The 26,801-nt window shown below is 56.7% G+C and overlaps 12 protein-coding genes across 12 annotated transcripts; 6 read left to right on the top strand and 6 right to left on the bottom strand.

Annotated features, from left to right (window-relative positions):
- Nucleotides 1-1,451: 1,451 nt before the first annotated feature.
- On the top strand, nt 1,452-4,719 carry C7974DRAFT_303982 (glycosyl hydrolases family 31-domain-containing protein; the record flags this gene model as incomplete). Its single annotated transcript, XM_046137962.1, has 4 exons — nt 1,452-1,853; nt 1,988-3,732; nt 3,784-4,030; nt 4,078-4,719. The coding sequence occupies 4 exons, from the start codon at nt 1,452-1,454 to the stop codon at nt 4,717-4,719; spliced, it is 3,036 nt and encodes a 1,011-aa protein (XP_046002019.1).
- A 563-nt stretch (nt 4,720-5,282) lies between these two features.
- Nucleotides 5,283-5,904, bottom strand: C7974DRAFT_301984 (Lipocalin-like domain-containing protein; the record flags this gene model as incomplete). The annotated part of the gene is made up of 2 exons (XM_046137878.1): nt 5,283-5,709; nt 5,762-5,904. The coding sequence occupies 2 exons, from the start codon at nt 5,902-5,904 to the stop codon at nt 5,283-5,285; spliced, it is 570 nt and encodes a 189-aa protein (XP_046002018.1).
- A 499-nt stretch (nt 5,905-6,403) lies between these two features.
- C7974DRAFT_372863 (nitrate assimilation regulatory protein nirA) lies at nt 6,404-9,208 on the bottom strand (the record flags this gene model as incomplete). Its single annotated transcript, XM_046140082.1, has 6 exons — nt 6,404-6,992; nt 7,037-7,375; nt 7,424-7,749; nt 7,795-8,487; nt 8,580-8,773; nt 8,920-9,208. The coding sequence occupies 6 exons, from the start codon at nt 9,206-9,208 to the stop codon at nt 6,404-6,406; spliced, it is 2,430 nt and encodes an 809-aa protein (XP_046002017.1).
- A 236-nt stretch (nt 9,209-9,444) lies between these two features.
- Nucleotides 9,445-11,390, bottom strand: C7974DRAFT_460987 (uncharacterized protein). Its single transcript, XM_046146149.1, has 2 exons — nt 11,121-11,390; nt 9,445-11,064 (listed from the first exon to the last, which is right to left on the bottom strand). The coding sequence occupies exons 1-2, from the start codon at nt 11,128-11,130 to the stop codon at nt 9,821-9,823; spliced, it is 1,254 nt and encodes a 417-aa protein (XP_046002016.1). The 5' UTR covers nt 11,131-11,390; the 3' UTR covers nt 9,445-9,820.
- A 349-nt stretch (nt 11,391-11,739) lies between these two features.
- On the top strand, nt 11,740-13,647 carry C7974DRAFT_114943 (uncharacterized protein). The gene is made up of 3 exons (XM_046135062.1): nt 11,740-12,278; nt 12,330-12,771; nt 12,819-13,647. Exons 1-3 carry the CDS (start codon nt 12,196-12,198, stop codon nt 13,308-13,310), a joined length of 1,017 nt encoding a protein of 338 aa, XP_046002015.1. The 5' UTR covers nt 11,740-12,195; the 3' UTR covers nt 13,311-13,647.
- A 705-nt stretch (nt 13,648-14,352) lies between these two features.
- On the top strand, nt 14,353-14,973 carry C7974DRAFT_302747 (uncharacterized protein; the record flags this gene model as incomplete). The annotated part of the gene is made up of 2 exons (XM_046137916.1): nt 14,353-14,563; nt 14,669-14,973. Coding segments are annotated over 2 exons (516 nt in total), but the record flags the coding sequence as incomplete, so codon positions are not given.
- Nucleotides 14,974-15,063: 90 nt separating this feature from the next.
- On the top strand, nt 15,064-16,425 carry C7974DRAFT_386605 (uncharacterized protein). The gene has a single exon (XM_046141076.1). It carries the CDS (start codon nt 15,283-15,285, stop codon nt 16,006-16,008), a length of 726 nt encoding a protein of 241 aa, XP_046002013.1. The 5' UTR covers nt 15,064-15,282; the 3' UTR covers nt 16,009-16,425.
- Nucleotides 16,426-16,427: 2 nt separating this feature from the next.
- On the bottom strand, nt 16,428-17,186 carry C7974DRAFT_469233 (uncharacterized protein; the record flags this gene model as incomplete). Its single annotated transcript, XM_046146423.1, has 1 exon — nt 16,428-17,186. One exon carries the CDS (start codon nt 17,184-17,186, stop codon nt 16,428-16,430), a length of 759 nt encoding a protein of 252 aa, XP_046002012.1.
- A 491-nt stretch (nt 17,187-17,677) lies between these two features.
- C7974DRAFT_447935 (uncharacterized protein) lies at nt 17,678-18,484 on the top strand (the record flags this gene model as incomplete). The annotated part of the gene is made up of 1 exon (XM_046145653.1): nt 17,678-18,484. One exon carries the CDS (start codon nt 17,678-17,680, stop codon nt 18,482-18,484), a length of 807 nt encoding a protein of 268 aa, XP_046002011.1.
- Nucleotides 18,485-19,358: 874 nt separating this feature from the next.
- Nucleotides 19,359-22,490, bottom strand: C7974DRAFT_303359 (uncharacterized protein; the record flags this gene model as incomplete). Its single annotated transcript, XM_046137938.1, has 4 exons — nt 19,359-20,104; nt 20,273-20,785; nt 21,449-21,551; nt 21,648-22,490. 4 exons carry the CDS (start codon nt 22,488-22,490, stop codon nt 19,359-19,361), a joined length of 2,205 nt encoding a protein of 734 aa, XP_046002010.1.
- A 307-nt stretch (nt 22,491-22,797) lies between these two features.
- On the bottom strand, nt 22,798-24,152 carry C7974DRAFT_114882 (uncharacterized protein). Its single transcript, XM_046135061.1, has 2 exons — nt 23,753-24,152; nt 22,798-23,700 (listed from the first exon to the last, which is right to left on the bottom strand). The coding sequence occupies exons 1-2, from the start codon at nt 24,057-24,059 to the stop codon at nt 23,105-23,107; spliced, it is 903 nt and encodes a 300-aa protein (XP_046002009.1). The 5' UTR covers nt 24,060-24,152; the 3' UTR covers nt 22,798-23,104.
- Nucleotides 24,153-25,284: 1,132 nt separating this feature from the next.
- Nucleotides 25,285-26,590, top strand: C7974DRAFT_302289 (uncharacterized protein; the record flags this gene model as incomplete). Its single annotated transcript, XM_046137895.1, has 2 exons — nt 25,285-25,906; nt 25,956-26,590. The coding sequence occupies 2 exons, from the start codon at nt 25,285-25,287 to the stop codon at nt 26,588-26,590; spliced, it is 1,257 nt and encodes a 418-aa protein (XP_046002008.1).
- Nucleotides 26,591-26,801: the final 211 nt, after the last annotated feature.

The raw sequence follows: 26,801 nt of genomic DNA, 5'->3' as shown, positions 1-26,801 counted from the left end.
AAGTCAACATGACTTTGCCAATCACCACATGGTTTCGAAAGCCTGGAGGCAGTCCGCTCGTTGAATCCAGTGCATTGGGACAGTATCTGCAGATCTCCTCGATCCAAACTCTCTCTTACAACCAAGTTCAGGCGAACCGCCGAAACGGCCACGATATTTCCTTTTTGTGTACTATATACTTGCGACGCCTTTGAGCGCGCAACCCTTCGTTATTCAGATACCAGGCGTTCCGACATACGGCCAATCGTTGTGTTTTGCGATTTGGAGCGCAGTGGAGCAGGTGCAGGCGTGGAAAAAACCTGCCGAGCGAGAAAGAAGCTTCCGGTACGGAGAAGGCGGCGAGTCTGTGGCTGCAAAGCTTGTCCGGTGCCGCAGACTGCAGGGGATCGGCAGCGCGATGATGTGGTGGTGGAGGTGGTGTCATTGGTGTGGAGATCTGCGCTTGAGCCTCTTGCCTCTTGTGGGCGGCGGGAATACGGATGAGGTGTATATCAATAATACTTGAAAATAATCATACATTTATTACAATTACTGTACAACTTAGAGCGGCCACTGTGGAGTTTACGGAATTTGAAGGCGTGTCAGGGTACAATACCACATTCGAGCAAATGTTCTGACGTGGACCACACAGGGTGCAGATCTGACGTTCGGTTTGAACGGAACCTCTCAGAGTCAATCGTCGCAAGCTTTAAGAGCTAATTGCTAGTGGCAAGCGGTCACGAAGGTTTTCCGGACATCTCCCAGCTTTTCATCCAAGTCTATGTTTCATTCACACAGAGGTGTCTGGTACTGGATTTCTCTTACCAGCGACTGTGTTCTAACATCGAATTATTAACTTTCAGACTCTACCCAACCAGCCTTGAAGACATCCGTCAGAACTAGGACTCAATGCCCACTTCGGAAGCCCGGCTCGGAAGCAAGGCGGACATGTCGAGCTGTTGACATGCGGGGAACGATGGAGATCGACTGATCTACCCCACTCGTACCACTTGCGGCTCAAGGCGTTGAGATGCAGCCGCAACACTGTCGCAAGCAAGCTCTCGTGGTACGAGTCTTGTATGGTCAAGCTGTCTACCCTAACAAGCTAGCGCCAAGAGTATCCACCGTGCCGGCGCGACTGCGCACGCCGATTGGTCAGTTGTCGGTGCGGAGGTGATGCTTGGAAGTACGATCATGTGGACTGCACGTCAATCCCGCCGACCACTGCGTTGCAGTGCATCTGTCCCTGTGAGCATCGTCATCATACGCTTGTTCTACATTGCGGGGAACTCACCATGGCCGACAAGCAGCGCGCTCCCGTTCAGATGGGACACAGGTATAACATGCAGCGTCCCGCGCTGCCGTGGAAGAGGGCAGCAGCAGCAACAGGCCTGAGTCTCTTCTCTCTTTGCTACCTCCTTCGCTCCTATCAGAAGTCGCCGGCGGCAGCTGAACTTCACCAAGGTGCCCACATGGCTCCGTCAAGCTTTCTGCACGCTTCGGCGCTGGTTACGTCGCTTGTGGCGGGCACCGCTGCGCAGGTCCAGACGGCTACGCCGACTTCTGCGAGCACAACGCTGACTGGCACGTCCACGTCCACGTCGGTTCGCTCTCAGTTCACAATCCCGGCGTCTGCAGACCAGGGAGCTTATCTCATCTCCAACATCCATGACCCCGAAGCAGTCAATGCTCAGGATGTGTGCCCGGGCTACAAGGCCTCGCAGCTGCAGGAGACAGACGATGGTATCAGCGCTGTGTTGAGGCTGGCAGGGGCCCCCTGTAACGTTTACGGGAATGATGTTGATGTGCTCAACCTGAAGGTCGAGTACCAATCCAATGACAGGCTGGCGATCAACATCAGCCCTGCATATCTTGTACGTCTCCCGCAGGGTTGGCTACAACAGCTATTTGGTGGCGGAGGGACTGTGGATTCTGTCTGCTCGCCATCAAGTACTTGTTTGCTACCAACTCTGGCAATGCTCGAAGCCTCAAACGTTAACATAACCAGGATGCGTCAAACGCTTCACACTATATCGTGCCTGAAAGCCTGATCCCCAGACCTCAGGCTGAAGACTCGCACAAGGACCTCGATCTCGCATTTGATTGGGGCGATGATCCATCCTTCTGGTTTACCGTGACCCGCCAATCAACCAAAGACGTTATCTTCAGTAGCAAGGGCTCCCATCTTGTCTACGAAGACCAGTTCATTGAGTTTGTCAGCACCCTTCCTGACGACTACAATCTCTACGGTCTCGGTGAGCACATTCACGGTCTGCGCCTGAATAATGACTACACTGCGACCATCTACGCTGCCGACGTGGGTGACCCAGTCGATCGCAATATCTACGGAAGCCACCCGTTCTATTTGGAGACTCGCTACTTTCCCGCAGGCGACAACGGCACCAGGAAGCCCCTCACGCAATCCGAGCTCGAGGCGAGCGGCTACGGCGACAGCAATGGCGGCTATCCCGCCGACGGAAAAGGCTCCATCTTTGAGTCGCAGTCCCACGGTGTCTACCTCCGCAACCTGCACGGTATGGAGGTCGTGCTCAAGCCCTCCAACCTGACCTGGAGGAGTCTCGGCGGCAGCATCGATCTCTTCTTCTTTGAGGGCCCGACGCAGCCCGAGGTCACCAAGCAATACCAGACCTCCGCCATCGGCCTGCCCGCCATGCAGCAGTACTGGACGCTTGGCTACCACCAGTGCCGCTGGGGATACCGCAACTGGGCGGAGGTGCGCGAGGTCGTGGAGACGCTGCGCAAGTTCGACATCCCCATGGAGACCATCTGGCTGGATATCGACTACATGAATCAGTACCGTGACTTCACACTAGACCCGTTCTCGTTCCCGGAGTCGGGGGTGAAGGAGTTTTTCGACTGGCTGCATGGCAATGACCAGCACTTTGTGCCGATTGTCGATGCCGCCATCTACATCCCCAACCCCACTAATGCTAGCGATGCGTACGACACGTACACGCGCGGCAACGACTCGGATGTTTTCCTGAAGAACCCCGACGGGAGCCAGTACATCGGCGCCGTGTGGCCCGGATACACCGTCTTCCCGGACTGGCTGTCCGCCAACGGCGTGGACTGGTGGGTGCAAGAGATGGTCAGATGGTCGAAGCAGGTCCCCTTCTCCGGGTTCTGGGTCGACATGACCGAAGTCTCGTCTTTCTGCGTCGGCTCGTGCGGCACCGGAAACGTGACGCTGAATCCTGTCCACCCGCCTTTCTGGCTGCCGGGCGATCTGGGCAACATCATCTACGACTTCCCGGAGGGCTTCAATATTACCAACGCAACCGAGGCTGCGGCGGCGTCTTCTGCCAAGTCGAGTCAGGATGCTGCTGCGTCGGCCACCGCGGCGGCGACCGTCTCGGCTGAGTACCTCCGCACCAAGCCTACCCCAGGCGTCCGCAACGTCAACCACCCGCCCTATGTGCTCGACCACGTCCAGGGCGATCTCGCGGTCCATGCCGTCAGCCCCAATGCCACCCACCAGAACGGCGTGGCCGAGTACGATGTCCACAACGTCTGGGGCCACCAGATCATCAACGCGACTTATCAAGGCCTTCTGAAGGTCTTCCCCGGCAAGCGACCTTTCATCATCGGCCGCTCGACGTTCGCAGGGAGCGGAAAGTGGGCCGGCCACTGGGGCGGCGACAACGGCTCGCAGTGGTTCTACATGTACTTCTCGATCCCGCAAGCGCTCTCGTTCTCGCTGTTCGGCATCCCCATGTTCGGCGTCGACACGTGGTAAGTCCAGACATGCCCCATGCTATGAAGAACTCACACTAACCTCCGCAGCGGCTTCAACGGCAACACCAACTCGGAGCTCTGCGCGCGCTGGATGCAGCTCTCGGCCTTCTTCCCCTTCTACCGCAACCACAACACGCTCTCCGCGCTGTCCCAGGAGCCGTACCGCTGGGCCAGCGTCGCCGAGTCGTCGCGCGCCGCAATGCAGATCCGCTACGCGCTGCTGCCGTACCTGTACACGCTGTTCCACCAGGCCAGCACCACGGGCTCGACCGTCATGCGCGCGCTGGCGTGGGAGGTACGTCCATATCGACTGCGAGCACACTGAGTGACTAACACACCCAGTTCCCCAACGAGCCCCAGCTCGCCGCCGTCGACAACCAGTTCCTGCTCGGCCCCGCGCTGCTCGTCACCCCCGTCCTCGAGCCGCAGGTCTCGACCGTGCGCGCCGTGTTCCCCGGCCTCGTCGACGGCACCGTCTGGTACGACTGGTACACGGGGGAGCGCGTCGCCGCCAAGCCGGGCGTCAACACCTCGATCCCCGCGCCGCTCGGCCACATCCCCGTCTTCGTGCGCGGCGGCGCCGTGCTGCCGCTGCAGGAGCCCGGGTACACGACGACGGCGTCGCGGCGCAATCCGTGGGGCTTGCTCGTTGCGCTCTCCGCTGACGGCACGGCGGCCGGGTCGCTGTATGTCGACGACGGGACGTCGCTGGTGCAGGACAGCGTGCTGGACGTCGTGTTCCGCGCGGGCGACGGCGCGCTGACGGCGACTGTTAGTGGCGAGTTCGAGGACAAGAATGCTCTGGGCAATGTCACGGTGCTGGGTGTGCACAGCACGCCGACGCGGGTCACGCTTAATGAGCTTGTGGTGGACTCGGACAAGGTCGCGTATAATGCGTCGGCGAGCACGCTGAAGCTGTCGGGGCTGAATGAGCTGACGAAGGGAGGCGCATGGCAGGGGACTTGGACGTTGAGGTGGGCGTAGAGGGTGAGCGTAGAGGGTGAGCGCAGACGGGTGAGCGTAGACGGGTGAGCGTAGATGGGTGTGCGGTGCCTCAATCCACTCGCCACGCGGGCTTATCCCAGTCCATTCGCCATAACATGATCAACTGCAACCAACCGTGGTAGAAAGAGGAGTTGTGGGGGTCGTTGTGTGGGTCAGTGTAGAGAGAGACTATACAGCCCGTGTGCCACTAGACGCAGTATCCAAGGAGTCGCTAGATGCGTGTCTCCTGGCCCACGAAATAAATGAATGAATGAATGAATGATTACACCACCCGTGCCCTCCAGTCCACACCACGCACAGCGGCGCAAGAGGCGGATGCAGGCACGGGAGCAACGCACGCCCGCTTTTCTGGAAGGAAGGAAGGAAGGAGTTGTGAGAAACCCCCGTGCGGCCCGCGCACATCACTGATGCATCCAGATCTCCCGCGCAACAACCGACCTCATACGATATCACGGCACCGCGAAGCACGCACACTCAGTCCACAAACACTCAGTCCAGCAGTACATGAAATTTTTAATCTCTCTCTCTCTCTCTCTGCAAGACTACACCGCCCCAGCAATCCTCCTCCACCAAAGCACCCCCCTAAACCCGCCCCCCCGCTCACTCCCAATCCTGAGATACGTCTCCCCCCCCTCAACAACAACCGTATAATTCCTCCTCTGCTCCGTGCCCACCCACGTCGGCACATTCGCCACCGTCAGCGGCCCATGGAACACCTGGCCCTCCGTCTTACTCGCCGGCAGCGCGGTATTCACCCGGAACGGCCCCGCGTACCCGATGCTGTGCTTGCCGACGAGCGCCCAGTCGGCTTCTGCGTCGGCGGGCTGGAAGGGGAAGGTCAGGTTCGGGCGTAGTTGGGGTTCGGTTGCGGTGATGGTCGCGCTCATGTAGCCCGCGCGCGTGTAGGTTAGGAGGCCGACGGGGGCGGTGCCGTAGGCGGCGTCGGGGATGGGGATGTTGTTTTGGGTGCTGGGGTGGGGGGTTAGTGGGGGGTTCTTCGGATGCGGTGGTGAATGCATACCTCGAGGTGTTGACGAGCGCGTAGGTGCCCGCGAGCGAGTTGATGATGTCCTGGGGCTTGACGGACTTGGGGGTGTTTGAGCCGGGGAGCGCGGCCGCGAGCGGGGCGGCCGCGAGCGCAAGGAGGGCGGTGGTGAGGTGCATCTTGAGGAGTTGTGTGCAGGCTTGCTATTCTTCGTGCGCGGTACCTGACTACTTATACTACACCCCTGTTCCCACGCGCGATATCGCACTCGCTGGGCTTCACTTCCGCCCGGCCGGTCTTGGAAATAATGTAGGATTTTGTCTCTGCAGCCAATCCCGCGTTACCTGTGCTCGGGTCTTCGCCATATCGGGGACGCCCTATGATGTTTCACGCAACGAGGTATATTTCCGAGGTGGCGCCATAAATTTGGTGGCGGACGAATATTTGATGAGGCCGCGTACAACCATGGCGTTGTAGAAATGGCGTTTCATTATAGAGGTGATCCGTTTCTTGTGATCACGACATTATGAGTAGTTGCCGGCTGTTCCAGCAAAGGTTGCAGTGGCTTCAGTGTCACGGAGGCGCGTGCACTAAGACTACCCCGGACTTACCCCGCGAATTGTTCCTAGTTGCAACGGTCAAGGGCTTGGTATTCTTGGAAAGCTCGTGTCTTAGTCATTACCACCGCTCGACGTCTCCAAGCTCTTGGGTGAAGTCCTCGAACATCATAAGCTCATCGAACCTCTTCGCAAGCTCGTGCATGGTCGCGCCCTCCTCCTTCCTGATCGCCCTGTGGAAATCTACATATGCGTCTGTCAATACTCCATCTGCCATCTTGTGGTGCCTGCCCACGGCCACAAACTCGTCTTTCAATGCCTTCGCCTCTTTTGGCGTGATGGCGCCTGCTTGCAGTGCGAGCGACAGATGCGCCGGTACTATCCCTGCGACGACACGGTAGCAGACGTAAACGTCTTTCCAGTAGTCGAAGCAGATGCGGAAGAAGAATCTCCACGACGAGTCAATGTCGGCCTGATGCACAATGATGCTGCTGAGGTGCAGCACAGCCGCATTGAAGATGATGCTGCGCGCGAGACGCCGAGGCACATAGGTACGATAGTTGTAAACAAGCCGTTTCAGCTGCTTGACAGACGCCGAGAAGACATTACGAGATGTGCTGTCCGCCGAGGAGAACGAGCGCAGGCGGATGATATCGGGCGGGTTGCAGAAGGGCCGGAATAGATTGAGGATGGTCGTGTGGTATAAGGCGCTTGATAAGGTCAGATATGTCGAATAATACATAGGTAGACGTACTGGAAGAGGTACACGTGTGCTGCGCTGTTTGAACTATTGCCGAGCTCTTTTGGAAGCGTATCTGCCCAAGCCAACAACTTCCGGTACTTCGCTTCAGCGAACGATGGTATCACTCTGTCGACCAAGGGCGACTCATCTTGCATGCTGTATACGGCCAAGATCTCCTGAACGATGACCCAAAACTGGCTCATAGCCGTGAACGTATGCCCGACGTAGTCTGGCGACGGATGCGCCGGACCGAACGTGTCAAGCGTGGCGAATATGTCGAAATGATCACCAGGAATGGGAAAGTTGGGTGGATACTTGATCGGCGACTTGGGGAAAAAGCTGGCGCAAAACCTGCACCGGTGAGCGTGCTGTCCCGCGAACTTGGATCGGCTGGCCTACGATTGCCAGCCATAGCTGCCCCAAGCCACGTGTGCCCGGTCCCGCAATTCGTCTTCGGCCAAATCTTGGAACTGATCCATGGCTGTGTCCGAAGGGGGAACATCAAGGAGCTGCATTCTCGTAGCCATCGCACGAGCGTCCGCAAGTAGCTGGTGGTTTCCAAGCTCGTTTCTCCCGTTCCATGCGGTGGCCACCGAAAGACAGTTCAGAGCTGCAAGTGTCGGGGTTGAGTCAGTCGAACGCTCGGCGTGCCATAGCTTGAGCGCCTCTTCAGTAAACGCGGTCGCAAAGGGCACTATTTGCAAGTTCTCTGCGCTGTACGATTGCTGTGCTGGTCAAAATATGTCTTTCGAACATTCAACGTAACATACACAAGCGAGCGACATGACAGAGTGGAACAAGAAGGATGAGCAATGGTTCAGTCCTTGATTCACCAGATCGCGAATGAAGAGGTCGGCATCGAACAGTCCAAGCACAGGGTGATCGGTTGTCAGGAAATGTGATATGGCTCGAGCAGCAAGCTCGTCGTCGATTGGTATTCGCGTCCAGTATCCTACTGAGAGATTTTCGAGGCGAGGATCGCAGTACGTGTAGGGATCGCTGGGAGACGACGAGGTGGTACCGGACGGCGTGGTCTGAGCAGATCCTCCGGTGAGCTTGGCCGACGTTATCGATGAAGGGCTTGGTGATATGAGAGCTGGATATGCCGTGGGATGGCGCATGACCAGCTCAAGCTCGATGCCGGATTCTGGCGAGGCCATGACTGCTCGTGCCGGAACATGCTCGGACAGTTGAGTTGGAACTACTGCGCTGCTCTGATACGATGACGGCAGAGCCGAGGCACCGTCGGCGGATCGCAGCTGGCGGACAATGTTCAAGATCTCGTCCTCTGGCGCGGTGAAGAGGTTCTGCAGGAAGTCGCTGTGCTCTTGTAGTCGGCGCTGAAGGTTCTCCACTTCACTCTTGAGTGCCATTGTCGGTGTAGCTTCTGCATCGTCTGACAAGTAGACACAGGGCACGCGGGCTCTCAGACATCGAGTGCATTCTGGACGAGTGCCATCGCACTGCAAGACGTTGTTAGTCGTCGGACGCAGGCTGACAACGGGCACCAGGCGGGCGCTAATGTATGGCATCAACGACGAATCGGCATACTTACTCCTACTCTCTTCAGTCGGCAATGGTTGCAGGCCAATCGTGCTTTTCTCTTCCTCTTCCGCGGCTCGCTGCCGCTGGGCTCTGGATTCCCATGGGGTGGAGCAGGAGCAAGTTGTCGGAACACGGGTTGCATTTTGGCAGTAACACCCGGATCGTCAGATTGCTCGGAAGATATGTACTGAAGTCTCCCCGGAGCTGGATCGATGTCGTCATGTTGGATGTGGTGGACCTAGCTGAGGGAGAGAACATGATCTGTACGATGTGAGGGTCCGAATGAGATCTGACCAGGTAGGGTGCAGGCCACGGAGCAAGAAGGCGAGCGAATGGGCTCCTTCGCTTACCGGGAGCGCAGTGCCGAAGCTCTAACGGTCGATGAGAAGGACGTTTTGAGATGTTCAAGACTGCCGTCGATGAGGAGTGCGTGGCGAGGCCCGTCGTCATGCCGAAAAAGCGTTCACGGCCGAGGACGGTAGCGTAGAGTATTGCTGCCGAGGCGCTAACCGCACTGATGTGCGTACGGGAAGGAACAGGTGGACTGGTATGCAGACGCTGCACAACAAACTGGTCCGACAAAGCCGCCAGGGTCCAAGTCGCGACCAGCACAGCGGCATGACGACATGGGTGGGGCATGAGGCTGATGTGTCGGATGAGAAAGCGTCGATTGCGTTGTCACGAGCAGATGTGCCTGATGTTCTTGGGTCGAGCGATCCTCGCTGACCTGCATATGGGCAGAGACCCTGCTTTGGTCGAGACAATGTCGGCCATTGTCGACGTCATTTGGCGTCGAACGACGCGGTAAGTGGAGACGGCCACGCGATCCCCAGACACTGCCCGCTTGCACTGCAGCTCCGTCATTTGGGGGCACATGAGGTCAGCGCAATCAGGAAGCTGGTAATGCTGGTAAGAATTTGCTAGTCTAAAGGGGAAGTCGAGACTGCGTTGTTATTGGCGGATGTCGTTCCGGAAAGGTGTCACGCATGGGATTCTGCACGAGTGGAATGATGCATGGAGGGATTGCGCGCACGTAAATGTGAGCCTTTGCATGTCTACGTACACCAGCGCCAGCCTCGCATTGTTTTGTGCGCCCGCTTTGGCGCGCACCTGTGTGCGCGATGCACTGCAACCTGCTGCCTACCGTCGTGCTGGATTCAGCTGCACGTTACAGCGTTCAGCTCCGAGCGTAACGCTGCGCTGGTTGATGCAAGGCCATGTGGCACTGCGAAAACGCGAGCAGTCGCCCTCTCACTTCATTTCTACATCGTGGGCATCGGTCCTCTCCTTCTCGGCGACCTCGGTCTTGAGCTGCTCTTCGGCAGCCTGGTCGTCCTCGTTCTTCTCGGCGCTGTCTTCCATGTTCTCGTCGGCGGGTGCATCAGGGGCTGCTGGGCCGGGACTTCGGCTTGAGTGCTCGAGGCTAGGGCGTCCAACTGCTCCTTCAATGTCGAGTGACGCGCCTTGTTTTTGGGGGCCGGTATCTTCCATGCCGATCCGCTCAGGGCCTCTGGCATGTGGGGCCTCATCTTCTGCCTCGACTGTTTCAACGACAGTGCCCCCGCCCTCAATTTCGCCGAAGGTTGTCCGTGTGGGGCTCGTGGTCAGGGAATGGGGGTTGTTGAGCACGATGCCAGCCTGCTGTTCCTGGCGCAGCAGTTCGCCCTGGGTCACAGGCCCGGTTGACGGCAGCGTTTCACCGTCGGGGTGGGACGAGGCAATCTGCGACACTGGGGGCGAGGCAGCGGTTTCCTGGCGGGCGGCCTGGCCAGTGAGCATGCCCACGGTGACGGTTTCGATGCGCCCTGCGCCGTTCGGCCCGTCGACCATCTCTGTGCTCTCTGAGATCAGCTCATTCTGGCCGCGACTGTGCAGCCACGGGATGGGGGTGAGCAGGGCCCCCCCGAGCGATTCGTCGGAGCCGAGGGTCGGGGTCTGGGCGGTCGGCACGGATGTGGTGCCGTTCAGCAGGCCGCCGGCGCTGGGCAGCACGGCCTGCGGCAGCGGGAAGACGGTGAGCGGCGACGACACGGACACGACGCGGTCGAGGGCGCGCAGGTAGGGCGACAGGTACTTGTAGCGGCGCTTGGGCTCGAGCACGAGCTCGGCCAGGCGCTGGATGGTGTGCGGCGGGTGGGTGGCGAAGTTGCGGACGAGGGCAGCGCGGATGGCGGCGTAGAAGGTGGTGGTCGCGGGCGGGATGGCGCTGGCGCTGGCGGCGGGGGCGGCGAAGACGGGCACTGGCGGCGGGCGCGGGGGGGTTGTGGGCGGCGCGTCGTCGTTGTGGGCGGGCTGCTGGGCGGCGGGCGCGGCAGAGGCAGAGGCAGAGGCAGAGACATGGGCGTCGGGGGCAGCGTCGGGGCCGGCGTCGGCGGGCGGCTTGGGGAACTCGTGGATGATGTCGTCGAGGCGGGCCAGGACGTACTGCAGCGTCTGCGGCCACTCAGCGCTGTCCAGCGAGCCGTCGGCCGCGGCCTGTTGCAGCACGGCGTGGGCTACCACGGTCAGCAGCTGCGCGCGCGGTGCGAGCGAACACGGAGGGGCGCCGTACCTGCGGCCATGTCTGCGGGCGGAGGTCGCTGAGGTGGTGATGCTGGGGACGGTGACGCTGACGGTGGCCCACGGGCGACGCGCGACTCGCGACGGACGCCTGCGCCACAGGGCGCGCCAAATATAGCCTGCCGCGCCTCGCGTCTTACACCGCAGTGTGCGAGCGGCGGTGCGAGCGGCGGTGCGAGCAGCTGTGCGCTGCAGTCTGACGGGCGCAAAGCCGGCCGGCCAGGGCAGTGCTGGTCGCTGCGCGGCCTCGTGAAAAGGCCGGTACCTCGTCGTCGGCTGGTTGCTTGTTCGCTGTCTCGCTGTCTCGTCGTCGCTGCGCTCTTCTTTCGCTGTGATCTTCGCTGCTCGCTGCTGTCCGCTGCTCTCTCAGCCGTCGCAGCACACCCCCAGCACTCCAGTCTAGCCCCGTCCCCAGCTCGGCCAGCCTGCACCATCGCAAGCGTTCCTTTCTCCACAGGCCCGTCCCATGCTAGCGGCCCTGCTGCCAGGCCTCAGTGTCCGTCGCGCCCTCTGCTCTCTTCAACGCCCGTCCTCGCTGCCCGCTGCCCGCTGCTCGCCCGCCCTCGCTGCCCTGCCCTCGCGCTGCCTCGCCCGCCCTCGGCCTCCCGCGCTTCGGCCTCGCCGCAGCCAAGCTCCCGCGCGGTTTCAGTAGCGTGCGCCAGCCTGTCCACACAGCGCGCCCCCAGCTCCCCAGCTGCGCCCATTGCCCGCGTGCCCCGTCTCAGCTGTCGTCGCGCGCAGACCATCCCCGCCCGTCGCTGCCTCACCCTCGTCTCAGCTCAGCCCTGCCACCGCTCTTTATCCACGCCGACGCCCGCCGCCATCGACTCCGCGCCTTATAGCCCCGTGTCCCAGCCGCTGCCCGCGGCTGCCCCTTCGCCAAAATTACGCACCACGAGGCCCGCACATCCCTCCTGGGAGGCCAACCGCTCGACAGCGACTACGCGCCCTACCCCAACACCGCCTACCCGCCCCGCCAGCCGACCTTCACCGCCCCGCCGGGCGGATACCACGAACGCGAGGGCTTCCCCACCACCCTGCCGCCGCCCGTCCGCCGCCCGCCCAGGATGTACATCCCCAACACCAAGTGGACCTGGGCCTTTATGCTCGTCGCCATCCTGCAGGTCGTCGTCGCCCTGACCCTCGAGTCGTGCGTGTGCCCGTCCGTCTTGTTTTGCTGTCGCCCTGCTGACCCGCCCAGATACGTCTTCGGCCGCTTCCAGAGCGAGCTGCACTTTGAAGCCCCCAACGTCAACAGCGATGCCCGCACCGTGCCCACCTACCTCGCCGTCTTCATGTTCGGCTACCTCTACCAGCTGTTCCTGGTGTGGGACGCCCTGCGCCTGAAGAACACCATCCAGGTCATCGGCCTGGTCATGTACAACATCGGCATCATGGTCTACGCCGCCATCCAGTACGACCAGATCGGCGACGCCGCCAAGCAGCTCGACGACCAGAACTTCATCCCCTCGGACTTCTGGCACGACGTCAAGCCCATGCTGATCGCCGTGCCCGTGCTCATGGGCGCTGCCACCATTGCCTTTGCCTTTGTGGCCTGGAAGCTGTACGACGAGTTCGCCTGGACCATCTACAAGCACATCAGCGCCGACCTGCGCCTGAAGCGGCGCTATCTGACATACCAGGTACGCATGACGTTACATGTTTAGTCAAATCTGTCTAACCCCCCCAGATCTACATCGCCCTGCTCAAGTTCGACTTCTTCTTCTTCCTGGCCTTCACCGTGCAGTTCCTCGTCGTCGTCGAGAAGACGTCCACGGTCGAGATTGTCCTCACCGCCGCCGCCCTGGTCATCACCTTCTTCCTGCTCTTTGCCGCCGCCTTCTGGGTGCGCCGCGAGTCCATCGCCGGCATGATTGCCTGCATCTTCGTCTACTTTGTGGCCCTCGCCTACTTCCTCTTCAAGCTGATCCGCATGTATGTCGCGGACCTCGACCGCCAGGAGGACTACAAGCCGGCGCGCAAGTCGCTGACGGCCTTTGCCATCCTGACCATCATCCTGCTGCTGATGACCATTGTCATTGCGAGCATCTGCACGCACAACTTCAACAAGGGCCTGAAGCCCCACGTCAACAAGAAGTCGGTGACGAGCGACAAGGCGTATGGCACCGAGATGCCGTCGGTGGAAGGGCCGCAGCCCAACCAGCGCATGGAGATTGACTAGTTGAACGCCTGCATTTGTTTGACTAGTTTTATGACTTCTACCAGCCATATACAATTCACGACACGACCTCTTGAATACCCGGCTCTGCGGTTCGCGAGCACCAGTTTAATTCTCATCCGGCCGAAAGCGGTCTCGGACGGCGTTATGGCATTGTAGGATTAGGATGCCCTGGCTGATGGCAGCCGGGGAGGGTCGCGAGCGAGCAAGACTGTAGCCCATTACTTCAGCGGGACCCCGAAGCCCGATTGCCCAGCGATCGCCAGTAGGGCCTGGTTATTTTTATACCCCCACGCATCGCCGGCAGTCGACTGATCAGGCGGCGCAATGTATTTTTGCCTTGTATTGCGTTGTGCACAATGAACAATGAAAACAAACAATGAAAAACAAAGCCCAGACTCTGCTGTACGCCGTGCTCACACACCACGTGCGGCTCTCCTGAGTGCTAACCTCTGGCCCTCCCGCTTCCCCAGCAATCACAGGCCGCGCCGCCGCCCGCGCGCTCCCCACGCAGGGTCCACTCCCAGGCGCCGTGCGACATCATCGGGCGCCCCTAGCTAGCCCGCAACGTCCGCAAAGTTTCGAGCACGACAGGTGGCCGACTGTCTTGACTCCTTTCGCTCGCTTTCTCGTTTCCTCTCTCGCATCCCGCAGTTCGTGTAGAAAGACAGGCACAATGGCGTTTCGTTGGTGAGTTGGGTGCTGTGGTGTGCAGTGTGTGTGGGAGCGGGGTGCTGATGGATGGCAGGTATCAGGCGAAGCTCAAGACGGCGCCGCTGGCGACGCAGGCTATTACTACCGCGGTATGTTCAATTCCGGCCCTCGAGGCACGATTCTTCAGCCCGAGAGGGCCTGGTTCTTCGGCCTTCGAGCTTGCGATTCTCAACCCTCGTCCTCCAATTCTGAACCCTCGACCTCCAATTCCTCCAACCTCGAGCCCCAGTTCCCCAAGCCCCAGTCCCTCAACCCCAGTCCCTCAACCCTCGACCCTCGACTCCCAACCCCCAACTAACGCCCCCAGATCCTCTTCGGCACCGGCGACTGCCTCGCGCAGCAACTCGTCGAGAAGCGCGGCCTGGCCGCCCACGACCCCAAGCGCACGCTGCGCATGAGCGCCTACGGGGGCCTGATCTTCGGGCCCGCCGCGACGACGTGGTACGGCCTGTTGACGCGGCACGTGAACTTTGCGTCCAAGAACGGGACGATTGTGGCGAGGGTCGCGTGCGATCAGTTGTTGTTTGCGCCGGTGAATATGGGTGCGTTTCCCCGTGATACTATGATACTGCGATCTCTCTACGATGTCTACAAGATGTCTACAGGATGTCTACACGATATCTATACAGCGGTGCTAACCCCACCAGGCCTCTTCCTCTCCTCCATGGCCTACCTCGAAGGCTCCTCGATCCGCGACCGCCTGGGCGCCGCCTACGTCCCCGGCCTAACCAAGAACTTCATGGTCTGGCCGTGGGTGCAGTTTGTCAACTTCAAGTACGTGCCCGCCGACCTGCGCGTGCTGGTCGTCAACGTCATCTCGCTGGGCTGGAACTGCTATCTGTCGTTTCTGAACAGCGGGGGGAGCAGCAAGGTGGAGCAGGCCAAGCAGGTGGTGAAGGAGAAGGTGCAGACCGGTGGGAGCAGGGAGGGGGGGGAGCTGCCTCCTTCGTAGGGTTTTTTTGGGGTTGCTGGGTGTATGATAGGGTAGAGTATTTAGACCATCCGTTCGTTCTTTCTGCTCTTTCTTGCCTACATGTTTCCATGACGAATCTCACAGGCCCGCCGGATGCACGACAGGAACCGCCAACAACGGCAAGCCGACATCAGCATTCCTAAACCAATCAATCCAGACCCCAGACATCGACCTGCCTTAACCATGCTGCCTCGAGAGAACATGGCGTCAGCATTTAGCTGTCAGCACTAAAGCACCAGCGTCATACTCCCTCTGTCCCCGCCATCAGCAACACTCCATCACCACACCATGGCCAGCGACAACGCCCTCTCCGTCCAGCGCGGCAACTACGCCTGGACGCTGCCAGGCCCTCTCCTCATGATCGCCGGCCGCCTCGTCTGCATCCCCCTGCAGTACGCCATCATCACCGCGCTGCCCAGCACGCCCACAGACCTCTCCTTCTGGCCCGCCGCACTCCCCGCCCCGCCCGGCCCCCTCGCCGTCTTCCTCGGCATGACCGCCGTCCTCGTCCTCAAGCAGTCCATCTGGGTCCTCTACATCTGCAACGAAGCCGTGACACTCCCCTTCGCGCTGTTCGCCGGCATCGCCGACTTCATGTACGAAAGCATCTGCGCCGCCGTGTTCACGCGCGCGCCCTCGATCCCGCTCTGGCGCCCGTGGATGCTGTACGCCGGCGCGGCAGTGCATGCGAGCGCCGCCCTCGCCGAGCTGGCCGCCGAGCTGCAGCGCAAGCGGTTCAAGGCCTCCCCGCGCAATGCCGGGAAGCTGTGCGCCAGCGGCCTGTGGGGGGTCGTCCGGCATCCGAATTTCGCGCTCAACGTTGTGTATGGCGCTGCGTATGGGTTTGCGACCGCCGGGCCGCTGTTTGCGGGGGCCCCGGTGGCAATGTATCTCAGCAATTTCTGCTACAATGCGATTCCGCCCAAGGAGGCGTATTTGAAGGGCAAGTATGGCGACGAGTGGGAGGGGTATCGGCGGGTGGTAAGGTGGAAGTTGTTTCCTGGTGTGTATTAGGGGTTGTCGGGGGATGTAGAGCAGGAGATGGAGGGTTGGAGGCGGGAGGAAGTTGTCAAGGACGAATAACGACATGCAGGTTCGAATCATATGTCAGTGTGAAGTTGGGATAATGATGTCTAAATATGCAGATGCCACTGCCCAGAAGCTGACAATAGCACGTACCATGGTACTATAATGTACCTGCATGTTTAGTTAGAGTCCATGTTGCCCTTACAGCACGTCAAACCAGACATATGCAGACACTCAGGGTTTTCCCGCTTCTCTGTCACAATTCTGACAGGCGCTGATGTTTATGACGTTAGAATAGTCGACGACGCATAAGATCCACTTGAGTTCAACAGTGCTTGGAATTGCAAACATTTATTTCTTATTGGGCCTTTAAGAATATGAACGCGAATCGAGTGTAAGAGTGTCAATTATACGAAGTTGTCAATCCAGCCCCTGAGGCTCACGCGAAGATCATTCATTTCAACCGTACGAGGACAAGACGCAAGCAACACAACACTGGCCCCCCTAGGTTGCAACACCATCCACCGCCAAAAACCTGCGATGGGCTCAGATTCTGCAGACTGTGACTCTGTAGATTCAGGGGGGGTGTTGTCTGCCAATACTGTCGAGACTGCAGTGACAGGTAAGTCAGTGACGCAGCCTGGTAGCACATTCGTGTATTGGGGCAGCTGGGGGGTGAGATCCGTGTCTGAGGTATGGACTGTCTCGTAAGAGGTATCATCTGACCGGGACTTCGGCGTCGAGGTACCAGAGTTGTTGGACGCAGTTTCCGTATAACGTACTGCTGACACGGAAGTAGAGTCTTTTTCAGCAAGATGGTTTAGCATGACACCCACTGAGTTGTCGAGGTCAGGGGAAGTACCGATGATGATAGGAGGGAGGACTGGAGCCGAGTCAACGACTTCGATGACTCCACCGGGGGCAGAAAGAGAGCCTGCAGTGCGCCGCAACTTCACTGTCACTTTTTGATACGTGGATTTCATCTTCGCTTTGGAGGTCGAGAACAAGCCGTGCGACACTCCATTATCTAAACGCTTCAAAAAGAGCGCCGCATGGTGGATTTGGTGGTAGCAAAACGCTACAATACAGATGTTAACAATGCGGGAGGTGTTTGTACTCGAGCGTGGGCGAAGTGAAGGAACAGTGTCTGAGCGCACAACGGACATGGAAACTACCAATCATCCAAATACCAATAATGCACCTCGTTGAAGCTTATCCAATGTACCATCTTCCAGAAGGCTTAATACCCCGACGAGCTGCAATTATTGTTAGCTTTTTTCTGTATGATTGCATGCTTCGTGAATATCTGCAGCATGAGTCAATACTGCCTGCAACTCTAGAGCGACCTTGTGTGCGCTGCTACTCTGTGCACTTGAGGCTAACATCATGACTGACTGTAGTTGGTTGAGCGCGAACAGTAGATGCAATCACTGTGCTCGAACAAGTTTCAATCTGCCACCTTCAGCCCCGAAATGCTACAAGAAAGCATGCCCACATCTTTCCAACGCTCCAAACAGAGATCCACCTTCGCAACCACTATCATACTCAATCCGAGGCCTATATCTTCCAGAGATTCATTCGAGAGTATCCCTTATCCAAATCGCCCCCTACTGAGCCCCCGAGCAAGACCACTACAACCAGTTCCCAATCGCTAGCCATGACCAACCCAAAGAACAGTCAGACCGTGAATAGTAAGTTGTCCCGACGTGACTTGACGGTTCCAAAGGACGTCACATCAACATGGGACTACTCGCAGCACAAAGACGAAGAAAAGATTACATATGCAGACATGGAAACGGCTTTGGCGTTTCTGTACGGCCCGAACTTTGATGGCCAGATTTTCAATCCGGCTGTCAACAACATACGCACTGGTGCGGTGACAAAGCCGCACCACTGCACAGGCGGCGGTGACGTGCGGGGCCACGCCTTGACCCGTCGATGTTATTTGCGAGGTCACATGATGTACTGTTGCGATTGGGAGTCGAAATTGGACGGGAAGCACGTACGGTGCGGCTATCGTATGAAGACGATATCTGGTGGGTGCGGGATACACTCGCGGTCTGAAACTAATACAAAGTTGCTCCGCATCTTCTCTCAAGAGATTGATGATATCACATGGGGAGATCTGAACTACTCTAACGGAGCAGAGGATATCGTTGTCGACGAAAAGCAGGCCCTGGCGGAGCGTGTAGAACAGATAGGCGAGGACTTTGAGGCCAGGCTGAAGCTGGATCCGGACAGTATCAACGACGAGGCTTTTAAGATCGCGCCCTGGAAGGTCTATGAAGATCAAAAGCTCAGTAAGTTGCGCCAGTACAAGGACGAGAAGAGTGGCACGCAGGGCGCAAAGGTAAAGCCGGTGCCGGATTCAGAAACCTCGAAGTCTGGCAAGAACAAAGGGCTGAACAAACCTAGGCACGGCCAAGGCAAGGAGGCGCAGATTGCTCCTGTCCTGGAGAACTAGTCTTGAAACAAAGCGTGCTAGCTCTCCATCAACACAAGGAAGAGAAATGTAATGCGCAAAGGTAAAGGCGTTGTCGAATTCTGGAAATTCGAACACGCTGGAATCTCTCAAGTAGAAAGGGCTAACGAACAGATTCAGTCAAGGTAGACAGGAGCTCCTTGACGCTATACCGGAGCTAGTACTGTAATGAAGCGCTCTCATGCTCCATACACAAGCTCGCTCCGCTCGGCATAGGTGCACCATTTGCTCCTATTAGAAATGAATCTAAGTATTCTCATCTTTCGGCATATTATCTTGCATTCCAATTTCACCTAACAGCATCTCATTCATATCGTGCTGACATTTAGAAACATACGTGCTGACCGTGAACAGGAAAGGTCCGATGTGCTTTACAACCGTGACCTGATTATTCATGGGCCGTGGAATCCCCGGTACACGACTTTGAAAAGCCTGACGTCGTTGCACGACTTTTCTGGCTTCATACAGGGTAAGCCTCTTGAAGGATATTATCAGATATGTTGAGCTGTAGATGTAGCGGTGACACACACACGAACACCATATGCTGTTCGGAAAAATGATATGGATGAATGGGCTGGGAAACGCAGATGTCGATGCAGCTCAACAAAACGAACCGGTCCATACAGTACAGTGAGTGTGCAACTACCTGATCACTTTATCTTTGGCGGTCTAAAGTTGTACGATTTTGGTTTCATTATTGGTATATTTCTATTTGGCATCCTGAGGGGTACGTTCTACATCTGTAGGCTAGCATCATCCCCTTACTTCTCCTAACGAAACACGCTGTATTGCGGCTCGATACTCTTACATGTCTTGAACGCGTCTTGATCTTTTGTTGTACATTGCATTCCTCGGCTCAACCTCCAGCGACAAAGAACCTCACCGCAAGCACCACGTACTCCTCTTTGAACAACCCTTGCCTCTCGCCCTTGACCTGTCTCAGAATTCTTTTTTCTGCACCGCTTTTGCTACTCTCTGCAAATGCAATGACACAATCGTCGTTGAGTGGCGGGTTGTTGACAGTGCTGAGGCGGTCGGGATCTCGTGGCGTTCTAGTTGGCGACTGCTGCGTCAACTTACGCTTCTTCGGGACTGCCAATACAGACGGGAGAGCAGCAAGACCGGAACGCTGAAGCTGCGGTGTTGGAAGAGAGGCCTTTTCAGCTGATGATTCTGCCAGTCTGTGTGACAAGTCTACCGGCGATGCACTGTCTGCCAATCCATCAAGCTGCGGGATGTGACCAGGAGGCACGAATGCTCCACTACTCGCCTCGATCGGACTCTCGGGTAAGGGAGATCCAGGCACGCTCGACAAAGGGGACGAGCCGCTCAGACATTCCTTGCCGATTTGAGCTGCTGACGTGGTAGGCGCGGTATACACAGTCGCTGCTGGCTTGGTTGGTGATTTGGAACGCCTCGTTCGCGCTGCTTCACGTAAAACTTCTTCAGGATCGTCGAGAAGGAATGTGGCAGCTTTAGGACCCTGTATACCAGGGGTTGCATCTCGCGAGTAAGCACGGCGCTGTGTCGCAGCTGACTGCAAAGAGGGCACGTGCATATGAGTCTGTATGGAACTTGGCGCCAGTACTGGTGTGCTCTTCGCTAGCACAGTCGCAGGCACGAACGGTGCGATGTTGTCTGGCACATCGATTCGCGCATTGATTGGCAAGTTCTCTCTCAAGGAGCCTTGGTGTCGCTTGAGGTATGGAAGCGGCAGTTTTGTCGCCTGACCAGCCTGACCATCTTGGGCGCTGTCTCGCCGTTTCTCACGCAAGCCTTGTTCGCCATTAGAGATGTTCCCCTCTTCGATCGGAGAAGTTGCTCGGTAGTTTGTCTGAATAATTTTGTTGTGTGGACCACGCCATTGTCGAGCGCGAGACCTAGTCTTTAGTTTACCACACTCGAGATCAGGTGACTCTGCTTGATCTCTAGCATTTCCCTTAAGAGGACGCCCATGGTTCACGATGATGTGATGGGCGACCTTACAACGATGATCGACCACCGGCCTGCTGTTGAAGCTGATTACGACTCGGCTGATCAGCACACTAGAACAATGTTCATTTGAGTCGACTGTGGCCATGCCTTTTGTTGGTGATGCACTTGTTCTAGAGTTTGAAGTAACAGAGAATAAAGCGGTTGGTGGCAGTGATTCGCATGTCGGGAAAGCTGGTGATGACGGCATCGTTGGTGTCGCGAACGGTGCAGATCCTGGGTGGCTGAAGAAGTCCGGTATGTGTGAGAGTGGGCTGCTTAACCCACCTGGATGCAGACAAGCGGATGGATCTAGAGTGTAGAGGGTTGACTGTGCTTGCTGTGGGAGAATAATAGGGCGACGATAAGGTAAAGCCACCGGGCTTGATGACGCTGGCCAGCTTGTAGCAGTGGGAATCATCCATGCAGTTGGTGCGATGTTTGGAATAGCAGGGCATGGACTCATACTAGGGACTGAGGTGTCATTCCCACCAGGCCACACAGGCTGCGGAAAGTAGGGGCCACTTCCGCTGTGCGTCTGTGCCATCGGACTCAAGCATAAGGTGGGCTTGGGGAATGGTAAGTCAGTAAACCCTCCATGTCCAGTCACCAAATCAGATGATGGCATATTGATCAACGTTGATGGTGCTTGCATTGGTTGCGGGATGTTTGAGGAGAGCCTTGGAGGCAGAGGGAGGTGGCCCTGGGGAGCATGAGATCCGTTGCTGTGCCATCCATTCATCTCTGGTGGTTCGCATGCCGCATCATATGCACCATTTCGACCGTTAGAAGGTAATGGTTCCTTATGGCCATCACTGCTGTGCTCTAAGGATGGACAACGTTGGCTAACTCTCCCAGTGATTGTAGACTCGTCTTGATGCGCCACTAACAGTTCCTGAGGGGAAAGACAGGGTACTTGCACGCCCGAGAAGGGGTTTTGAAAGACTGTGCCCTGAGTTGTACGACATGAGACACCTTCAGCCAGGGAAACTGCTCGACGCTTTGTAGGACGTTCGTTCTGTGTCTCGGTATTTCCTCCTGCATCAGTGTGTCCACCGTCTGGGCTTACGTTGGCTGCCTCTAGGTGTTCGTCTGCCTCGTCGAGTGTTTCACCTATACCGACTACGGCAGTTCCGCTCTCGCTCTCAATCTTGTTCTCGGGCCCCGCTCGCACAACGTAGTCAGGATCCTTGAGCCTTTGTGGGCTCTTCAGGTAGCTCGTACCGGTAATGGGTTTGTTGCCTGTTCCGGCTGTGATGACTACGTCGAGAACACCGAACTTTCTGCCACCAGGCTTCTGCATGTCCATGATACAAGCTGGCGCCTGCATCTGGGCGAGTGCATTGAGGAACACAGCAGACGGTGGCGAGTCTCCGGATTTATTCGTGCCTCGCTCTTTAGCCTCTTTGAGTATCGAAGTGCTGATCTCATTGAAACGTTCTAATGGTGTAATTGTTCTGCGAAATCTTCTCGCTCCGCCATCTGCAGTAGTGAAGGGTGGCAGTAAGACCCACGGGCGTTCAGCAAGAAAGTCCACTCTGTACCCGGAAAAGACTTGATGAAGTGACTTTGCCCCCGAACGTATGTCGTTGGCGTGAATGAGAGAACATGCCGAGAGCTGACCGTTGAAGAGCACCTCCATCTTCAGATGTGTCTTTCCGGTGAAGCCAGAGTGAAGAGCCTTGTCAGATAGCTTGACATGCAGAGTGAGCGCTTGCGCTATACGGTCTTGCAGAGGGCTGCCGTTGGGTCTTGGGGACCGAGCGAAGCCGTCATCAGCCTCAACCTGCATAAATGGTGCGTTACCTAGCCAATTGAGCTCAAACCCGTCCGGATCGCCAGGGAACAACACGCGTTTCTCTCTCAAGTAGGAGCTGTGCAGCAGCTTCTTCTCGGCAGTTTCGCTCTGCCGCTTCGCTACCTCACCCTTCCTGAGAACGACATCGCTGGTAGTCGTCTCAGCGAGGGGCACAGAGCCCAGGCAAACGGTGATGTTACAAGCATGATATGTTGGCATGCTAGAAGAAGATCAAAGAAACGTCCGGGGAGTTGAGTGTAGAGAGAAGAGAAACACTATAGTACATGCGTCGAAACGAATCGTGGCGACCGGCGACGAGAGTGTCGTCTGTCTGGCGTGCAGGCGTGATTTGACACGGCTTTACTCGCGACGCGATATTTCCACTGTGCGACAGCAGGCCAATCGCATGGTGCGCGTAGTAACAAGGTCTGACGTAGCACGTGTCGGTTTGGGCAAGAGCAAACGGACGCGCCTTCCTGGTACGCAATTACTTTGCAACACCGCAGTTCGTAGGATCAGCTTCGAGCAATCTTCCGAAGAACGACATGAACGCGTGTGCTAAGGTATCTTTGTGGCTATGAAGTCGTTCCGTCTGTAGGTTGGGCCTGTGAAGGTGTTTTCGTTGCAGCCTCGCTCGCGCATATGGGCGACTCTGTCCTGATCCGGCCTAAAATCTTTGACTCCACATCTCAAGTCTCGCTTGTTCATGTCGGTACAATCATGGGAGCTTCGAGGCTGGCAGTTCTGAGCAGCTGTGACAGCTGGGCACCAATACAGCCTGCACATGTGGTCCTTCTGTCTTGCAGCTCATGCGTTGTGCTTCAAGATGCTCATTACTCAGTTTCTCCGCCAGACTCAACGAAGCCTTGCTCTCTTCTCAGTTTGTTGGCTCCATTGACGCCACAATCGTCTGTGATGATTCCAATGGGTGGTCCACCGAGAACATCTCCAAGCCCCCCTATTGTTTGTTCGTATATGCTGCCAATATTGCGCTCTTCCCAATCTTCGTCTTCATCGGCATCCTCATTATCCTCAAATCCCTCAAATACCACAGTGTCTTGATCGGTCCGACTTCCTGCTCTCTGATCCTCATTTGTGTCTGTATCCATTGAGTCTCCCTCGTCTGTCTCTTCATTCTCCCCTACGACGCTTTCTCCACTTAGCACACGCACGACCGTTAACCGCGTGCGATCCACAATGCCTTTCAATCGCACCTTGTCCGTTGTAGCCACGGTGCGGCCTGTCTCGAAACCTGGCAAATGTTCTCCACTCGAGGAGTCATGGCCCGTCAATAGAGATGAGAAGGCATAATCGAGTTTCGCGAGGAGCCTGAAGGTGGCATGTGTAGAGCGGGTGTTGTTATGGAATTGCGGGAGGTAATCGATCGTGAGTACCGCGATGTTGAGGAGATAGGGTATCTGCAGGTTTGCTGCCAGAGCATTAAGTCAGTCCAAATCTTCAGAGGCATAATAAGCACATACGTGACCCTGAGACCCAAACGACGTCCACAAGACCGTCTAATTGCTTTGCGACCTCCCAGAACGCGCCATACCCCTCTTCCTGGCCCAACAGTGCGGGCGTCTTCCTGTTTGTGATGCGGTTGTCGACACGTTTTTGAATTTGTTTCAGACCATGGTCCAGGTATCTGATGAGCTCGCTCTCTTTCGTGCCGCCGGGCTGCAGTGGGCGCCTCCGGGGCTGTGGTAAGGGCGATGGATGCTGCGACGCGATAGAGGAAGACGGTGGGGTTGGTAAGTCTGCACGGCTAGGGCTGGCGATTGAAGTCATTTCGACACTGGGTGAGGCGATGGCTCTGTGGAAGCTGGAGGTATAAGAAGCGGTCCCTGGTGAGTAAGCAACAAGCTGCAGCTGTCGTTCTACGCCAAGACCATTGCAAGTTGGATGCTGTCAGAGCACTACAATGCAGCTCAGCACTATTATCCATATGATTGTTAACGGATTTCCCTAACTATAGAACAGTCTGCAAGCATAGTGCAGGTACGTACGTGCAACGGGGAACGACAGATAAACAGCTCTGCAACGAGTTCATTTTCTCGGTTTGGTCTGGGAATGGATATACTTGAAGCCACTCAGAGGCCTTTGCCGCACCTCTATGCCATGGGTAGGAGTGTCCGTACAGTCTGGCAAGCACCGACAACGATGCGCTTCTCTGCACGAACGGATGGCGTTGGAAGAGTCGCCATAGCCGCGGTCCACACCCCTCATACCTAGATGGCCTAACTGGATTCTCGATCAAGATTGAGAACTCATTGATCGACGGCGAAGTATGTCTTGATCTATGTCGCGCCGGGAACGTGCATGTTTTGCAGCCATTGTGTAAAAGATGTTGCCTAAGGGTGCGCTCTTCCGCGCGTGGGCCAATTTGGCGTTCGGGCGGTCAAAACTCGCTGGTGGATACCAAACAGCAAGCTGGGTTTCCTACCGGGCGGAGCGCAACTTCTGACAAGTGGATGGAAGACTCCACTAAACCTAGTCACAATGGAACGATAGCCTCATCCTTCAATCAGCGAATCGGTCTGCAGCCTCGTCAGGCATGACTCCGCCTTGGCAGCATCGAAGCACAGCCTCGCAGCCGTCGACCAATAGCGGATAATTTACAAGCCCCAAATCCTTGCGCGACTTGTCCCGAATCCATCATGGAAGTGCATTTGCTGGACGCCTTACGCCGCGCGTTAGATGAAGATGTCATCCGGGGATAGATACCTGACCGTGCTAGGAAGCACTAAAACTCTGCCATTATCGTTCGTGTTCGAACATGTAATCCCATCGCGGCATACCGACGAGCAGAGCGCGTGATACGAAAGAGGAGAAGGGGTCCGACGCGTCCCCAATCGGCGCGTGAAAGATGGCTGGAGAATATGGCTATGATCCTTTGGATCCCATTCAGGAGTTTCAAGACAAGGCCAATGCGAATGTCGCGTCCGAAAACACTTATCCGAGACCTTCGTTATGGAGCCGACAAGTCACACGGCGGCCGTTGCCGACTCACAGCATGGACGAAAAGACCGGGTTTGTTTCGGTCAACAGCTTTGATACATTCGAATCAGCGACGTCTTCCACAAGTAGCTACGAGAAGCTTAAGAACTTGGGCAACCGCATCCGCAGGAAGCCCCTACCACGATATTTACAAGGCTCTATACGAGTACATCCCGCTGCAGAGATTGAGCCAACTCGGGTCTCGAAAGGTCTTTGGCAAGATCAACTTCTGATTGACCGATCCCTCCGGGGGATGGCAGCCCTCACGACATTCTTCGCCATCGGGATGATCGTTCTGATCTCAATCTATGCCCAGCATTTCCGCGATCGAGTGAATACCAACACGACATCCGTTGGTGGTGAAGCACAGTCTTGCCAACAAGTAACTCAGACTAACACTGCAATGCTTCTGCTGATCAATGTGTGCGCCACCATGATCTTAGGCATGAGCAACACGTATCAACAATTGGTTACATCCATTAAGATAACAGATTTGAAACATGTGCTTTCCAAGTTTGGAGATTCGAGGGTTGGAACAAATTCCCCGTTCAGTATAAACCAAAAATGGGAGGGGAGGAAGCGGTCATGGGCTGCATGGCTTTTCCTTGTGTTGACGTCCATGCCGGTGCACTTTCTTGGTAGGCGCCTTGCTGAATCGAACGAGCAGTTGCTGATCAAGTCATCTAGCTAATTCGCTAATTGGCCCTTCTTTCGTTCAGAGTCTTCCAAACGAAGTGTCATTCCACGCTGTTGCCAACACGACCGACGCCTTGTGGGAGCAACGGCGAGGCAACATGTTCTACACCCAAAAGACCATGAGCGATTCGGCAACCTTCGTCTGTTGGTCCGCCCTTAGGACTGGCAAACCTCATTTTCCGGAAAGCACCATGATCTTGAAGGCAAGCCGCGATGTGTATGGCGCAGATTCGAGAGAATTTGGCAGGTCATGGAGTACGATGCAGGTGCACTATGACACAAACTGCGCCGAGTTCTTGAAGACAACGACTGATGTTACGGCACTAGAGAACTCATTTGTATACGACCCGAACCTGGGATCGTTTCGCAGGCCGATGTACCAGGAAGGTAGTTGTTTAATGGGGCAAGGAGTATACTGCAGTCTTCACGATGAGAGGCCTGGTAATTGTCGACTGAATGTCCGCATGAGTGCTGCTTTCATCCTTGCTGCTTGTCTGATTCTAAAATCGGGCTACATGCTGTCTGTCAACCTGATGGCGCGAGGCAAGCTGAAGTCTCACTGCCTAACATTCGGTGATGTCATTGTAGCTTCAGCGTCTGACCCAGATCTAAGAGTCCAAGGGTAGGAACACAGACACAGCCTTTTGAATCGATACTGATGCCTACCAGTGAATGCATGGTCAATGGCGGAGACAATTATCGCAGGAATAATACGCACACCTGCCACAAGCATTGTCGTGACGACATTGACGAATCGATAACAGGTGGTAAGTCACATGGATTGTCTTTCTGGAAGGCTGATGTCTGATCTTTCTTTAGATGAGATTGGTCATTGCC

This window comes from Boeremia exigua, assembly GCF_020726555.1.
Source record: "Boeremia exigua strain MPI-SDFR-AT-0100 chromosome Unknown C7974scaffold_2, whole genome shotgun sequence".
NCBI classification, from domain to species: Eukaryota; Fungi; Ascomycota; class Dothideomycetes; order Pleosporales; family Didymellaceae; genus Boeremia; species Boeremia exigua.
Note: the sequence above shows the minus strand (reverse complement) of the source record. Positions and strands in the feature narration are given on the sequence as shown.

Coding starts and splice junctions, on each gene's coding strand:
- C7974DRAFT_114943 (XM_046135062.1), top strand. CDS start 12,196: ATGTACATCCCCAACACCAAGTGGACCTGGGCCTTTATGCTCGTCGCC. Junction 12,279..12,329: donor GTCGCCCTGACCCTCGAGTC/GTGCGTGTGCCC, acceptor TGACCCGCCCAG/ATACGTCTTCGGCCGCTTCC. Junction 12,772..12,818: donor GGCGCTATCTGACATACCAG/GTACGCATGACG, acceptor TAACCCCCCCAG/ATCTACATCGCCCTGCTCAA.
- C7974DRAFT_386605 (XM_046141076.1), top strand. CDS start 15,283: ATGGCCAGCGACAACGCCCTCTCCGTCCAGCGCGGCAACTACGCCTGG.
- C7974DRAFT_114882 (XM_046135061.1), bottom strand. CDS start 24,059: ATGACTTCAATCGCCAGCCCTAGCCGTGCAGACTTACCAACCCCACCG. Junction 23,701..23,752: donor CGTTTGGGTCTCAGGGTCAC/GTATGTGCTTAT, acceptor ATGCTCTGGCAG/CAAACCTGCAGATACCCTAT.